General features: G+C 39.4%; 1 protein-coding gene across 1 annotated transcript in view; it reads right to left on the bottom strand.

The window, feature by feature from the left end:
- insra (insulin receptor a) overlaps nucleotides 1–10,383 on the bottom strand; it is a 63,112-nt gene extending 52,729 nt beyond the window's left edge. Inside the window, exon 1 of the mRNA XM_083991059.1 lies at nucleotides 8,774–10,383. Coding sequence (XP_083847185.1) covers nucleotides 8,774–8,873 — 100 coding nt within the window. The 5' untranslated portion in view covers nucleotides 8,874–10,383. The remainder of the gene's footprint in view (nucleotides 1–8,773) is intronic.
- Nucleotides 10,384–17,868: the final 7,485 nt, after the last annotated feature.

The following is a 17,868-nucleotide window of genomic DNA, read 5'->3' as shown; positions in this document are numbered from 1 at the left end:
AGCCCAATGAAAGCTACCAATTGAAATCACCAGAATACAATATTGTTATAAGACAAATAAGTCACAATACAATATCGTTGCAATTTTGTGATACTTTGCAATGCCCAGAGTTTCCAATTGCATACTTTGTGACACATTGCGACATATCATGACTGCAAATTATGTCCTGCAAGGAAAACTCTGTCTACATCCATTTTGTCTAATAAGATAAAGGTTGGTCTCCTCCTCTCACTTCAATCATTTTTTCCTCCAGCAAAGTGGAATTGTCAAACACAGACTGATCAATACCGTCATAAAAAGGTACACATGTACATAACAATTTATATAATAAGAGATCAATACATACAGATGCATCCATGAATCAATAAAATATCACCACACAAAATATCACATGTACTATAATGAATACCAAAACCCACTATAGCTCAAATTACTTTTGTTCATTTAACAGCACAAACTTCAGTAATATTTAAATATAAGTACTCAATATTATTCAGTAATATTTATAACAGAGAAGGGGCCAAAGTATCTTAGTTCAGAAGCTAGAACAAAATCACATTTTCGTTTAGTTTTTTCCAAAATTGTCATTGTTTAATCAATTAATTCTTTAAATGAGCTAATTAATCAACCAACTAATTGTTTCAGTTCCTGATCAGTCTAAACAGTACAGCTGCTGTTAGATAATAACACAGTGAAACCGTCTGCATTATATCAACCTCGGGGAGTTCTGCATGAGGGGCGTTGACAGTAATGAGGATTTTCTCAGCTCTCTCACTTCTGGAAGTCAGCGAACCTCTTGAGCATTTGCTGTCTGTGTGACATAACACAAGTAATGATGGTCATAAAGAAATTTTCCCCTTTTGCAGGTGCATCGTGGGACATTCCAGCCCCGGCGGCTTTACAGTTCACAAGTCCTGGGTGCAGCTGGAGGGGTTTGCTGCCTGGTGAGAGGTCTGTATTTGTTTACCGAGCAACCCACCGTTGAGATGGGCGCATCGGGCCAACTGGTCAGCCATGTGGGGAAGAAGTATAACAGCTAGGCGTGCACCTCTTTATGGCAGCAGCTCATTTTACACTTTCTGTTGCATAACAGTACAAGGCAACCTGCATACACAAACACACACACACACAGTGTCCAATCGCTGAGTGTCCAAACAACGAGGTTTTCATTCCATGACCTTAACCCAAAAGCTCACTTTGCAGCAATTACCCAGAGTTCGGCCTCTATAGCTTTGAGGGTTTGTGTAAAATACAGGCTAAACATCTTTAGACTGCAGCCTATTAAAAGGCAGCTTGCCCTCATCAAAAAGAAACATTTCTCTTTTTAAACTACATTTAGATCCACAGCTCCACTTCTTTGTGGTGTTGGGAGCTTTGCCGAACTGTATAAGCATGAACGGCACGCCACAAACCTTCACACATCCACCTCCAAGTGAAACATTTCCTATCAAACTGACGACAAAAACGCCAGAGGAGCAAATGAAGCCTACTGTAGATCTGTCAAGGAGCACATTTACAACTGTAAACGGCCTGGCTCTTTTCTTTTTTTTAATACAAGACCCCCCACACGGAGTCAAACAAAACAGTTTAACGAACAAAAGGAGCGCAGGCAGCAAACAATACGAGAGGACGGTGGTTGTGTAGCTGCAGTAAAGTCAGCCAGCAGAGTACTGAGTGACCCTGTGGAGAGAAGCCGAATCATAACAGGGCGGTGAGTCCAGGCTCCTATCAGTGTACACTTTCAGCCTGTATTTTTAGCACCACATTCCCAATAGAGAATCTAATACACTCCAGCCGTACCGATAGTAGCTCACATTGGAAACTGGAACATGGCAACCCTGGTGTGTAAGTGAGGAATTTTAGAGCGGCAGCAGCAGCAGAGAAAGAACTGGCTGCGCTGACTTCTCCATGTGCGAGTACTTAGTTTAGGAACAAAACTTTGGCAGAAATAGGAACTTTGCTGCAAAAAAAAACAACAAAAAAAACACACACAACAAAAGTTTTTTTCTATTGTTTTAGAGGGAAACAGCTCAGTCTGTGATGACATGACACAACTCAAGCAAAACAAACTAGGTGCTTCCCAGAATTTAAATACTCCCTGCGTTGTTGAGGAAGAGGAAGAAAAGAAAAAAAAACACAAAGGTTACTACTGCAACAAGGCCGGCTGCAGTCATCCATGCATCACTCACTTTGAGCCCCGACAGCCAAACACAGCAATGGTGCTGCTCCGAATTGTCAATTAGAGTCATTAGAGGAGCAGATCTATTGATTGATGCCATTGGATTCTATCCATCTCTATCACGTCCTGCTCCTCGGAGACAGATGAACTTTTAAGGGGTTGATTAAAAAGGACCAGTGTGATGGTTTCCCATCTCAGCAACACTCTGGGCAAAGAGAAGTCTGTCAATGATAACAGCATGGCTTACATTCAAAGTTTAAAGGTTAGGGTTGGTGTTGTTTTTGTCTTTTTTAGCAGTAGTAAGTAACAGATACAACGAACGGTGCCGAGTCATCAATTAATTTATCCTGCTAACCTCGACAAGTTGTGGAACGTGCAAGCAAAAGATATGTATTATTACGTACGTATAGTTACATTGATGACACAAAACAGTCTATTATGATTCACTCTTGACCTTGGAAATCGTAGTTTGCCACGTTAATCCAAACTCAAGGTCCAGTTATCTACAATCACTGAACAGCCTTTGTCAGATGTGACTTTTAACTGTCAGTCTGCAGGGAAGAGGAGTCCTTAAAGTGCTATGGATGAAATGATACTAGGTTATAAAACCTTGGACAGCTGCAAGATTAAGGACCAATTCAAGTCTTGATAAATCTCTCCAACAAGGGGAAACAGTAGAGTAGTATAAAACATTAATCTCAATCTTAATCATTTCAAAATCAACCAATTGCACTGGGTGATGCATTCCTGTACTATCATGACCACAACCTGCAGAATACGATTAATAGATAAAACAACACCAACATTATCTTTTAGGGCTCATTTACATAAGTATAACAGAATACAATCTGTGTCTGCATATCTCTTTGCACCTTTTTGCAAAGTATAAATGAATGCAGCCAGATCAGCCTGGACCCAATGCATGACCTGACATCTGAAGGTGGTCTGGGTCAGATTGTGATCATCATCATCATGCGTAATGGAAATCCATACAACTTGTGATCACACTTGGTGGAGGTAACCTCCACCCACAGGATTAAAATGTTAACAGACAGCTGACTTCTTGCACAATTTCCCCCCGGCCGCAGTCTTGAACAGCGATGCAGACAAGCTGTAAACAAGATCGCGTAATACCAAACGTAAAGGCAGCGGCGATGATGACACGTCGTCCGGATAATAAATCCAGATAGATACCATTGTGAAAATGCTTGATGCAAGTCAGGCTTAGGTCACAAGATGTTTCTAAATTTAAATCAATGTGTACGCAATTATAACTCTGAGGTATTGAGTACTGTACTATACTAAAAGTAGTCAGAGCTTCACCGTCTGTCCACTACCTGCTCCTGGGCATAATAATGTACAAATCCACAACGCTTTCTCTGCTGCTGCAAGCATCGACAGGCACCAACGCCTCTGATCCTGTGAGGGAGTATAGGTGAGGGCTGTAGGTTGTTTAACTGATGGCGTATATACTATATATCATCGCTGAGGCCTCGCAGAGAACCGAGGCCTCAATGAGCACGCAGGAACACAAACACTCGGTGATTGCAACACTTCCCTTTTCAAGGTTTCGCTGTTATGTTGTTTTCCAACCTAGGCTTAAAAAACCAGACCGCAAAATCCACAAAATGCCGAGGTCACCAAGATACATGCTCACACACACTGTTTCCAAACTGACATGTGATGTAATCCACTCTACAAGGGATGTAAAAAACCTAATCATTACACAGTTTTAAGGTATTCTGCAAACACTGAACATTAAAAGCTGAAAGAAACTTGTTGCATACATTCAACTTCAAAAGGCTCCTGGCTGTAATTAGAGTTAATAAGCGGTTTGTCATCTCTTTAGCTGCACGGGACTGAATATTATAGCAGTTGGAAAGTGACATTACTACATCTCAGTGACACAATCTTCTTGGGAAATTGCTAGAGGGTCAAGGCCGTCCTCGACAGTATAGACTCTCCTATAAATGACTTCTAGGCAGGCGCAGAGGGGGGGAAGTGGTGGAGGTGGGGGGGGGGGGCAGGATATCGAATGTGCCAGCTGTTTGGTAGGGGGTAACATGGCGAGCCCAGCACATTAACAATATCACACAGAACAAAAGGCTGGGGGAATAAAATTAAACCAGAGTAATTCAGGGCCCCGGCCTTTAAATAGAGCGCAATCGAGTAAAAGAGGGAGCGTATAAAAACCACAAAGTTCCCTCTTGGGATTGTGCGATGTGTATCCTGTGGATAAATGGCTCTGGACCAAGGATCATTTGGTGATTCAGTTGCCCACCAGCTGCCTTTGCTTACACATCATTCTTTGCTGGTTTTCAAAAAACAAACCAACTGTATGTAAAAATAAAGAACATCCAAAGCCAATCTTTTCTCTTTGTCTCCCATTTTTTTTTTTTTTTTTTAAACTTAGGACATCTGTGACTTTCAAAACCCCTGCGAGACGGCGGCGTAATTCGACACTAAAAGTGGCAAGTGTCAAGGCTGGAACAACAACTGATGCTAAAGTCTCCAATTGACGGGCTGAATCATAACGCATATCAGTGTTGTTTGCGTGGGCATCGAGGACAGCGTCGGTGGCAGCGGAGGTAATCATTACCTTTAACGAGTGAGAGCACAATAACAAGCACATTTCCTTTTAACAGGAGCACGGTGTCAAGGGTGAAGATCTGACACACAACAAGGTTTCCTCGTCGAGACGTCTGTGTGTGTGGTCGACGTCAAGTGAAAGAGCGCAGGTGTGCCTGATTATACTCCGTTTTCAGGCAGCTTGTGTATAACTTTCAAGACGTGAACCTGTCAACCCGGATTAGACGGCCATTTCTGAGGGTGACAAGTGCAAAAATCATTCTATTGTATTCACGTCAAAGGCACTCGTGACTTTGGCACTTGAGACAGCAGCGGTGGCGGTGTGTGCATGTGTGTATGTGTGTGTGTGTGTGCACTGTTTCTGTTTGAGTGTTTTCTGAAGAGGTGGTTGGGAGGTGACAGTTTCATCACCTTACAATTGCTCTCCTTGTCGGGAGGCGTAAATCAAGGGCGCCAGGTCGTTGGAGATCTGCCCACCTACAAGACCTGCTGTGTGGCCCTGAGTGGCGCCCGGCAACAAGCTGCTCGCTGGCTTCATGGCGAGCTCCTGCTGCTCGACACTCTTGGTGAAGTGACATGTTATCGTACGCTGCAGTGTGACAACCAAACCACCTGAGACCTCAGCGCAGAACCTGAGGTGAACCGAGCTGGATGTTAACCACAGGACGTGCCTCTTATTATCTTCAACGGTTCACGAGGCAACTCTTTTGTTTTAGGCTGTTTTTTTTTACATAAATGAATTACTTTTGATGTTTGACATTAAAAAAGCACTTACTGATTTCAACACTGTCTCCCAAGTTGCATTTGCTTCCTATCCAGATAATGAACGAATGACTTTTTTATAAGAAGAAAACTATAACACATTATTTTCTATGACAACATAACTTATGATACTTTTCTTTTAGTAACTTTAAAGCCAATTCAACAAATGTGACCTCAGTGAGCTCATGGCGCAAGAGGACAGGGCAACATTCATCACAATACTTATGATAAAACAATCACACACATAAGATGATAATACACCAAATACCATAAATATAAGTTTGTAAATAACTTTAACATGTAAAAAATTCACTCAAATGTTTTCAAATACATGAACTAAAAGCAGAATTAACCTGAAATGCCACAGGTTTTACAATCCAACAGGCAAACAGCCCCAGGAAATAGTGGCATATTCAAAAAGTTTGAGCACAGATATGTCATTAACAGTCAACGTCTGTGTTGGGAAACAGCAGAACAACTTGAGAAACAGGTTGGAAATCCTTTTCATCCTAGATGATTTTTTTGTTTTCCTCTGGGTGGTTTGAGGATTCTTTGAGGACTTGAGAGACAACTTAAATAAAAACAGCAGTAAGAGGAGTTTACCAACTACGACTGACTGTGTCTTTCCAAAGTCACGCAGCAGCAGCAGCAGAAACATGCTGAATGTACACGACGAGAGGCCCAGACCAGGGGCCAGTATGAAATATGCCGCATGTAACAAGGCACACGACACGTACGTACATGGACAAGACTGGCTCTCATATTTTTCAGCTGCCACTCGATGCTGAATAAATTAATAATAATTAACGCCACCGCTAAATATAAGCTTCCATTATTAAGTGAATTTTTCCATCAAGCTGAGCTGGACAGCGACCAGCGAGCTGACTTCGACACTGGTCAGTCAGTCAGTCAGTCAGTCAGTCAGTCGTGGCTTATGAAATCGGCCAGTGTGAGGCCCAGGTTCCACTCTTTCCTTCTGTGGTTCACGCTCAAGTCTGAGAGGAGTGGGAGGAGGGGAGGAGGGGGCAGGGGGCAGGGGAAGGGAAGAGGGGAGAGGGGGGCGGTGGCGGCGGCTGCGGAGCAATTACACAACTTGCTTTTGATTTATGTCTTAAAATTCTCGCTCAAACTGGTTTGATGACATCGCTCCATTCGCCCCTCATCTTAAAATCTGACAAAAGGTGAGAGCGCAGCAGGCCTGTGCTTTTTCTTGTACCCAGACTGAGTGAGCGCTGCTTAAACTCCAGCAGCGACCCAACCTACGCCAACAGCCATGTGCTGGGGCAGTATGGCTGTTTTGAAGCTACACACTGTGTGTGAGTTGCACAGACAGTGGGCAAACTTGTCATGCTGAAGAGGAGGAGCTCCTGTTCATATGACTGAAATAAGTAAAACACTGTTGGTTGTTTACATGTGCAAGATTTGTGCAAGACAACAGAGAATTTAATGAATTAACATATGAGATAACTGTAAGTTAATAGGAATACAAGTATCTATATGAGCCTTTTATATTTGGAAATTGTGCCACAGAGCTACTGTAATGTACAAAGACATTTAAAAGAAATAGTTTAGAGTAATAATCATAAAAAACGTATTCTTTTTAATGCATGTCAATCACTCATCTAAATTGCCTGTGGCTTTTACAAGAAGCTGTACACACAATGAATGGCCATTTTTCAAGCAGAAATGCCAAAAAATCTTCTCAAATAGCATCTCAAATAGATTTTGGACGGCTGGTCGGACAAACCCAGACATTTAAAAGTGATGTCATCTGGCGCTGCAAGATACTGTGTAAGTAGTTCTTCACTGTTATTGGAAGATTAAACAAATAGATAAGATAGATGGGTAGATAAATCAGTAGAAATATCTTGGTAATGAATGTGCTTAGAATTGGTCTAACTTCCTGACAGATCTTTTTAATCTGTATTTAAGAGTAATTTTTATAGCAGAATATCGAAAACAAAACAATGATGGTGATGGATGGATTAACACAAACTAATGGCCAACTATCATAAGTTATGCAGTAAAGAAAACAAAAAAGAGTTGTTTCTTGACAAATTAACACCTATAAATCACAGTTACCCTTCACCAAATCATATGATTAGTTAAAAAAAAAGAAAAGAAAATCCTCATACAGCATATGGACAAACGTATGGAAATTGTAATGTTTACCTGAAGTTTGATCTCTGTCGATGTTTGTGTTTAAACTCACACTTACTGTACAGATGTTTAAACAAGCGAGTAGTTCCACAGGTTTGCCATAGCCTACATTTCCTCAAAGTGTAACTAAAATTTGTTTAAAATAATAATAATAACAAAAAAAGAAGTGTTAAACAGTGAGTGTGGTGTTCAAATGTCTCCGGGTGAGTGCAAATGTGTTCATTCATTCTTATCACCCAGGCTGGTTGGCTGGTGAATATAAAGGGATTGTCCGTGGCTGTAAAGAGGGCTTATTGTTACATTCCTGCACTGACCACAGCTACAAGCCAAGGCTTCCCAATCTACAATAGCAGCCAATTAGTTCTTCTAAATTCTCAGACTACTTACTTATTTGGGACAAAACATTTTGTTTACAGTCCCTGTGCAGACTCAAATTTGTAGATAAGTGTTTTTAACCTTTGTCCCTTCAATGCAGTGACTGTCTACAACTTGCTGCCTACGTGCATTTATCAAATAACCCACAGAACACAAACAAAACAAAACAAATAACAATTAAAAAAAACTATATCTGTATGATAATATTGCAGCAGGGTGTCTTCACTGCTCATTCATTTGTTTATAGTGTTTCCTAATGGGTTATTCATCTTTATTTTTCATTTTTTGTCTATTTGGAAACAGCATACACTTTAAAATGTGTGTTTAGTAGGATCTAATAATTATTCTTACAATTATTTGAGAACTGAAAGTGTATGGATCTTCGATGAAAATGGAAAAAAAAAAAAGATTAATTCATTCAATGTAGCTATGTACCCAGTGTTTTAAAACAGGTAATAAATCTGCAATCATTTTAAATCTCATTGTAAATAACAGAAAATTGTGCAATATTGGACAGACTATGACTTCTAGTATTTAACTTTTTAATCAAATTATGAGTGTGGATCAGCTATTTATTATCACTTCTCAGCAGGCTGCATCATCATGTTCACTGCAAACAGTCACTTTAATGAGACAAGTAAAACGTTTTAATGTTAAATAAAGACAAACAAAACAATAAAAAAAAACTAGTTAATTAGTGTTACTTACTCTCTCCAGTCGCTCGATGACAGCTCATCACAAAGCAGACGGCGGTCAAAACAAAACACAAAGTCCGGCGACACATCACTGACTCTGGATAAGACACCATCCAGCACTGGGTTCAAAAATAAAAGAAAGAGACGAATAATAACAATCCACAGCGAGCAGCAGCAGGACAGTTTCAAGTCCAGTTCAGACTATAAAAGAGTGGAAACGAGCTTCAGGAAACTGGTTTTGTTTTGCGGCGTGCGCCAACAGGTAAACAAAAATAAATAAAAGACATCCCGGAAGATGGGCGGAGGATCGAGTCCAACGTGTTCAGTTCAGTTCAGTCAAACACACACACACACAAGGCGTTAGCACCGATGATGCTACCGATGCTACAGTTATTAGCCACCTCATGGAAGAAAAGCAACGTCAAAGCACAACGACACACGAGTGCTGCTTCGTCCGCTTCTTCTTTAAGTTGCTTGAATTGAATTAAATTGGCCTGTGGTTGAGCTCGTCCGTCCGTGGCGTGGATATAAAATAAAATAAAAAAAAACACCGACTTTGTTATTGTTGCTGCTGGCCCGAGCAAAAGAAAGGGAGCTAAGCTAACGCTGGTAGCTAGCTAGCTAGTTAGCTTAGCCACATTAGCCGCCTCCAGTCTGAACCAGGCCACAACAAGTGAATGAAGTTTTTTTTTTTTTTTTTGCTTTTGCTTCTGCTGCTTGACAACGACACGACCTCCCTCCTCCTCCTCCTCCTTTTTCAATTAATTTTAACTTTGACAAATCTCACGCATACCGCCGTGATGATGCACATGTATGCTGTTTAAAAAAAACAAAAACAAAAAAAACACGCATGGGGGTATAAAAAAAACCCAGCATCGGCGGAGGAAACGTGCGTGCGTGAAAAACCACCGTGAAGTTAATTCAGGAGGGTTTTTTGGGAGGGAGCCTCTCGCTGCTGCTGACTCGGTGGTGGTGGTTGTTGTGGCATGCGTGGCGTAACGTTAGCGTGTCTTTTCGTGAATAATAACAATAATAAATCCTCTCAAATCCTCCAGCGAGCACAAAAAAACATCACAGTTTGACTTCTTCTTGTTGTGTTTTTTCCTTGCTGCTTGTTGTGAAATAATACGGTGTTTTTTTGGTTGTTTTTCTTTCTTTTCGCCGAAGCTCCAAAGCGGTGGTGGTGGTGGCGACAACTCCAGCTCAGTCAATGCCGAGATTTGAATGAGGACTGTGGGGTGAAGCTGACAGACACTCCGCTCCTCAGTCCGTCTTCCCTCCGTCCGTCCGTCGTTGGCTCAGCAGCAGCAGAAGCAGCACTAACAACTCCACTGTCCTCTCTCTTTTTTAATTTTTTTTTCTGTTTTATCAGGTATTTAGAAGAAAGGAGAGCAAAAAAAATGTTTGCTCCAAGTTGTGTCCAAGCTGTCTGCTATAATAGGCTACGACGACTCCGCATGCACGAGAATAAGAGAAAAGTAGGTGAGATATAGGCTAGGTTAAAGTTTTCTTGTTATTTCTCCTCCTTTTCTTCTTTTCCTCCTTCCTCTCCTTCTTCTTTTTCTTCTTGCACAGACAGAGGTAGATTGTACAGTCTCCTGTAGGATCCCCTTCTTCCCAGCCTCTCCGCCAGTAAACAAACCCTGCCAGTGAGCCAGATGGGCTTCAGGGGAAATACGGACTGGAGCTTATTGGATTACACAACAAACTGATCCCACTGTCAGGTGGTAAAAAAAAAAAAAAAACTATTTGCAATGTAAAGACAGCTGAGCACAGGAAACACTAAATTATGATGATAACAATCAAACGACGAAAAAAAAAGCACATGCAGAAATAAGAGGATAAAGCCTATGTAAATTAATAATACTTAAAAAAAAAAAAAGTCTATGTATTGCACAAAAAGAAGTGTGGTCAGATGTTGACAATTAAGAGGCTAAAGAAGAAAGAAGAGATGGGTCTTTGATGTAATTTGAGAAGACCTGATTGTTATAGATTTAATCAAGTCCATTGATCAGGGCCAGCAAATGAAAATGCTTTATCATCTGTGGTTTTTAACCAGGAGGTGGAGAGCAGAACAGAGAGCAGATCTGAGACGATTTATCAATTCATCACGTATTTTGCACATTTTGTAAATAAGAACTTTTTGTTTTTATATAGGGGAGAGTGGGGTAAGATGAGCCAGTGGGTAAGTTGGCCCACCCCTTGTTTCTAGGAAACTATAGGAAAAAAATTAGCACGTGACCAAATATTTGGAAGGCAGGCATCATTTCATGGAGTCTGTGAAGATTAGAGCCAAGTGAGTTAAGTGGTTTACATTTATGACCAAAAAATCATTTTTCACTCTTGAGAGTGAATTTTGTCTATCATAAGTTTCATGAGAATTGTGTTTAGACCAAAATAGATGATTGCAAATTTGTTTTATACATGGGTTGTGGTATCTATGAGCTACAACATGAGGTAGTAAACCTAGCATGAAACTGCACCATTTTAGCTGTGAGAGCAATAAACCCAAGCTAAGGTAGCTGTGGGGTAAGTTGATCCATTTGGCCAGGGGTAAGTTGAGCCACCTATCCTATATGAATGTATTTTGGACACCACCTATCCACCTATCAGACACCACCTATCTCCAATTTACAATGCTGCCCTTTCATCCCTTCCCAGGAGATTCAACAATCTAGCCTCAAAGAACAACCACTGTTCACAAGTGGCAAGTGACTCAAACGACTGTCGTTATAACACAATAGGGCACTAACGAAGTCGAAACCAACCTTCCATCAAAGGCAGTCATTTAAACGACTGTCGTTGGCACTTGGAGCACAAAAGGGAACCAGTGACATCATCACCCTTGTGAACGCCCACACAAGAGGTTAAATAGTGAGTCTCCACACCAGATAGTTGGACCAGTCCCAGCCTGGTCAGATGCGTACATGAACTGATGAAGCCTCTTGGATGAGAGGTGAAACGTCTTCCTAGACTAATAACTAAGTCCAGTTGCTTTCGATTTAACCTCCTTTGAGATATGGGTATTGCAAAAGCGCCCAGAAAACTCATTCACTCCAATGTATGTGTGTTGCCCAATTGCTTGTAAATTGATGAAAACTGCCGTGTTTTTGTTTTTAGGTATCTTGGTCATATCAGATTATACTTATAATTTGTTTATTACAAAATGTAGATTGAAACATTAATGTAGACAACTATTTTTTAATATTTTTTTTTTATTTTTTATTTTTATTTTTTACTCGCCTATGTGTTAATATTTATCTGTAAAGGATCCTCAATGATGCTATTAACGTGGATGATCTATAAATGTCCTTAAATTATTGAAAATACCACACTTGCTCATTCACCAACAATGCAGAGTTGTCAGTTCTTGGGCGCTTTTGCAATACCCATATTCCGCCATCAGGAGGCGCTTCCATTGGACCAATGCGTGTCGTTACCATGGATGTATTATATTAACGGTCGTTACTCTCTTTTCCAGTGCTCTAAGAAAACTTTTCTTGTATCCTACAACCTTTATCCAATGAGGAGAGAGAACGGCATGCAGCCAAGGTGAATGTGGTGACGTAGGGACGAGGACCAATAGATCCATGACGAGGGCGTGGACTAGTTATGGTGCGTTCAAGGCAACCCGTAACTCGTGTTTTTCCGACCTGTGAAGTCGTACCAGTTCGATCTGGTACGAGTTCACGGGTCGGAAGTTACGAGTGGCCGTTATAGTGACTTTCACAGGTAAAACAGGTGCAACAGGTCGGAAAAACACGAGTTACGGGTTGCCTTGAACTCTACAAAGTCGTAAGTCGTGACTTCAAGTCGTAACTTACGGTTTCAAAAGCCTTTGGAACGCAGAATTAGCCAAAACGACCGGATCGCTTACTTCTGCTTTAAGTAATGAAAGCTGGAAGAAAACAACAACATAGGCCTAGTTACTGCACTTTGCCTCAGCATTACCTGTCTATCTGTTTAAGGGCACCAGAGCGCAGTATCTGCTTTTTAGGGGTAAAATGTAAAATATGTGGTCATATATTTAATTGCATGATATTACTTCATGAAAACCTGTCAAATCTGTGTATTTTCACCAATCTACCTACAACACATTTGGAAGGCAAATCAAAAAACTTTAAAGCCATTTTTCTCAGTTTCACTGTTTGCGTAGTTACTGCGGTCTGGCTTAGTTAGGAATGAATTTAATATTGCAAGAGATGTAAAGCCACAGAATACGGCTGAGATTATTAGTTTTTTTTCTAATTTAAACCAGTGTCAAACAGAGCTGGATAAATCTGACTCTTCCTTTCATGCACCACGAGTTTGGAATGAATGAATGAATGAATGAAAGTTTATTTGAACACAGAATAAAAGAATAACAAAATAAAAACAAATAATAGATACAAGACAACACAAAATGAAACAACAAAACTTAACACTTATTTATGTTCAAAAGGAGTGGGAAGAAGCCAAAGCTTATTAAATCCCAATGTATATATATAACATGTATAATATATAAATATATATTGCTATAACATATAATAATGTATAATATATAAATATATATACGCACACACACATAAATACACATACACATAGTCAATAAGCTGCAAGGCATCAAACTTAAATTGGCATCTGTACCCTCTCTTGATATGTTTAACGATATTATTAAATAGAGTCAGTCTTTATGTTAATGCTTTCAACGTGTGCCATTATTTACCATGATTCTTTTTTTTTTTAGCCCCTGATCTCTGTATGTGTGTTTTCTGTGCTTTTATATGTTCTCGTGGTGTTGGCAGTTTTGTACCTTTTACATGTCACCTTTTTTTTTTGTCTGCCCATCTTGACGAGGACTGTGTGGCAGAGGAAAAAAATGACCTTTGTGGTTAGATAAAAGATGAATAAATAAAACAAAACAGAATAAATAAAGCAAACGGCAAAGCAACTCAAAGTGCTTTTCATCAATGCATCAAGAAAAGCAACAAAAGAACAATGATAACATTTAAATAAACACCTTTAAATAGGATTCAAGGGAATACAATGAAATGAAAGATGAAAAGAAGCTGGAATAGAGTAGTTCATATTCAACATGGATGGACAATGCATGATACATTTATTGTGGTTGTCAAGGAAACAGTCGCCGTGAACAACAGACACAATGAAACTCACAGTGAGGATCTGAAAACAAAAGGTAAAATAAAAACAACATGAAAACCAAGAACAGAAAAACGACACTAGTTTATCACTATGAATTAAACCTGAAGTAGGAGTTTCCGACTAGTGATGACAAGTGAAGTCAGTCTGCAAGTCAGAGTCTCTTACTGTGAGCGCAGAGTCCTTCAGCCATGTTTTCAATTTACTTTTTTTTTTTTTCTTTTTTAAGTTAAAGTTCGTTGCAAAAAAAAAAAAAAATGAACAAAGAACGACCAGAGAAGTCTCCAGTCCTGAAGCAGGACTGAATCTTTGTTTGGTTTGGTCCAGATGTTCAATTCAAAGATGATTAATTTCTCCCTTGAGGGTAATTCAACATAGCGAGTCCACAAAGAAAACACACATTAACAAGACAACTACACAAATAAAACCACCCCAAAATAAAAACATTAGAAAGACTTAAAATAGAGTGAGAAGTCTGAGATTGAATGAGAAATCAGATCTTAAATGTTCAAGTTTATAAACAGCAGAACTGATACAATACGTTGATTAATGATGATAATAACTGATAGGCCCTATTGATGAGAAATTGATACAGCTATGATTTTCTAAACCAAAAATTCACAAGTGAGCTCTGGTTGAGCTGCTTTTTCTGTGTCTTATGTGAGAAAAACTTAATTATTTGGGGGTTTTAGGCTTCAGTAGGTTGGAAAAAACAATCTTGTTTTTACCAACTTGGTAAACTTGTTTTTACCAATCTTGTTTTTACCAACCTCAATAGTACAGGACATCACAAACCCACTCAACACCCACATCGCCACTCTGCCCTCGGGACGCAGATCCAGGGCACTGAGGGGCAGACGAGATAACCAGGCCAGAGTGTGGACTTTTTCTTTCTTCTTCTATCTAGATTGTTGATTAATGAGTTGTAGCCTACTATGTGTGTTTTGTGTGCTTGCTCTGTTCTTGTGGTGTAATGAAAAGGTCATGTGAAAAATAATTTCCCTAATAAAAAGTCTAAAGTCTAACCCAATCCTCCAGCAATTACTCATCTATTCTATAGATAGAATAGAGACATAGTTTTTAGGCAAGGCAAGGCATCTTTATTTACATAGATCTATAAAGAAGAATAAAAAAGTAAAATAAAATAAAATAGATAAAGTTTAAAGTTCTTAAAAAGAGCTCAGCTATAAGCACATGAAAAGAGAAATGTTTTTAACCTGGATTTAAAAGTGTTTACAGTTGGGGCAGATTTCAGTTCTGCTGGTAGTTTGTTCCAGTTGTGTGCAGCAATTGTCTTGAGTCAAATGTTATGACTTCAAAAACCCAGAGATTTCCGTTGAAGTCATATTAAATCAACAACAATTAAATTGAAATGATCTGCGGTTTTTTTTTTTTACATAATGGCCATGAAGAAGTTTTCTTTCTTCAGCTTCGATTAAACTTGATTCAAGTCCAATAGGACAAAACAGTTATTCAAGGATCACTTCTCTGATTGGCTGCCATCATTTTACTGTCGTTTCCTGTGCTGTGACCATGTGTGGAGGAATAAAAAATTGGTTCCAGAATTAGACGCTGTTGACAAAAACAGTCTTATCTCAGGCTCCGGTCCGTCATTAGCAGATGATTTGGGACGTGTGAGATCTTCCTGTGTGTTAACATCATGTGATGTAACTTGTGGACGTGTTTATTTTGAGACCGACAACAGTTTTTTCCTGCCTGCAGGCTGGACAATAAAGTTTATTCTATTCAACTCTTTTCTTAAGACAAGTAACTTTTTAAACTCTAAATAAAGTGCTTAAATCAAGAATACAGTGAGTCGATACACTGCAAAAACTCAAAATCTTACCAAGAATATTTGTCTTATTTCTAGTCAAAATGTAATTTCTAGTCAAAACAAATCTAATTGTACTTAAAATAAGACACTTTACGTTTTAAAAAGTAGCTTGTTTTTAGACACTTTTTTACTTTTTTAAAGCATATTTTCCACTTGAAATAAGTAGAAAAATCTGATAGTGGAGCAAGTTTTTCTTATTGTTATTATTACAAGCACAAAAAAACTTGCTTTCACTGGCAGATTTTCCTACTTATTTCAATTGGAAATGAGTTTGAAACAAGTGAAAACTGTCTAAAAACAAGTTAATTTTTAGGTGATGAGTCTTATCTTAAGTTGGTGGCAAAACCACAATTGGTGAGAAAGCACGGATAATGTAGTTACACTGTTAGAAACGCAAGGACGGGGTCACATGGCGAACTGTGCACAGCCTCTAATGCAGCGTTGAATGGATGACTGGTTTTGTTGAGATGTTGCTTTTCACTTGATTTTGTTAAAGTAGCAAGAACAATGCTTCAGACACACAAGACACGTCCAATTGATTTACTGACATGTTTGTCCAGTAAAAATCATTTAAACACTGAGGTAGCTGTGCAGACGATCATATGGGCTTCACATTTTGGTCATGTGTCGTGTTGTGTTTTCTAAGGCAGTACAAGTTTTTGGTTTAAGAGTTTTTAACCAACATGAAAACGGAGTAGAAGCAGGCGTTAAACACCATTACCATAACCTTTTCTGTCTCCGTCAGTGACTGATTGTATCTCGCATAAAACACACAAACACACATGCACCTGGTTAAGAAGGAGTAACCACAACAAACAAACGTCCAACTAGGAAGACTTTGTCCTGCGTACTTAAATATTAATTTGGCTGTTACCTTCATCTCAATTCAATTCAAGATCACATGGCGTTGAGGAAAGTACCAAAAGGACCCAAACCTAAAATCCTTTAATGTCAATCTGTGTAAAGAGCAAAAAGAGAGAGGGAGAGAGCCACTTTAACTTTTGTCCTTCTGTTCGTAGTTGAAGGGGAAGGAGCTTGGAGATCCTGGTGTAGTTTTTTAGTTTTTTTCATATTTTATTTCATTTTAAGGAAAAATGAGAAAAAACAACAGTGTCAATGGGATACATGTCTTTTGTTGTCATAATGCAATGTTTCTAGTCTCTGGTGGCGTCTCTGCAGTGAGATTTGTCACTGTCCATTTGTCCTATTTAGCACTGAATTCCACTTGTTGGAGTATATATGTTTTTTTGTTTTTTTTTACAATTATTGAATTTTACATATTAGAAAAACAATAGTGTTCTATACAATAGTAATTACATATATAAATTCAGCATACCCCAGAACAGATACCAACCCCCCACCCCTATCCCTTGGCACATAGCCCCAGCAGATGGACACATATAAAAAAAAAAGTGAAAAAAGACAAACAAAGGGAAAGAAAAAAAGATGGGTTGATAGAAGAAGAGAAAAAGAGGATAAATAAATAAATAAGTGAATAAATTAATATATGGTCGCAGTATATATGTGAGTCTTTCCATATTGTAGCCCATATCTCCTCAACTGTGTCCAACCAGTCCCTCAGAGTAGGAAAGCCGTCACTACCTGGTGTAGTTTTTTTGATTGATTGCTCCTTTTATGCTACAATACATTTGCCTTTTGATCCTGTGGCTGTTCTCACACTCACTCAGGCACTAGAGTAGTGGAAAAAACATTGGGATTACGTATTTCACACCATGTTTACAACCGTCGTCCGAGCCCAAAATATCTAAGACTGTTCCTCTTCCTGGTCTGTTTGGGTGCCACAATGCCATTTCTCTCTTTCTCACACACACACACAACTGCTAATTCACTACCTGTTCTGTTCACATCCTCCATGAAGCCAACAGCAGCAGCAGCAGCGACCGCTGCCGCCGCCGCAGTGTGTTTGGTGGGAGATAATCACGTCCTGTTGTTTATTCTACTAAAATAGATCTTACTGGAAAACCACAAAGCTACTCTTACGGGATTTCTGCGGCAGCTGTGTCTGTGACAGGCACTTTCAATCATCAGATGAATCTAAAATATTCTCAGGCTGTTTTTTTTTTTGTTTGTTTTTTTAATTTGTCTGTAGAATAGGCAGGTGGTCGTGAACGTAG

Source organism: Trachurus trachurus, assembly GCF_905171665.1.
Source record: "Trachurus trachurus genome assembly, chromosome: 17".
Lineage (NCBI taxonomy): Eukaryota > Metazoa > Chordata > Actinopteri > Carangiformes > Carangidae > Trachurus > Trachurus trachurus.
This window is presented reverse-complemented; position numbering and strand designations above follow the sequence as displayed.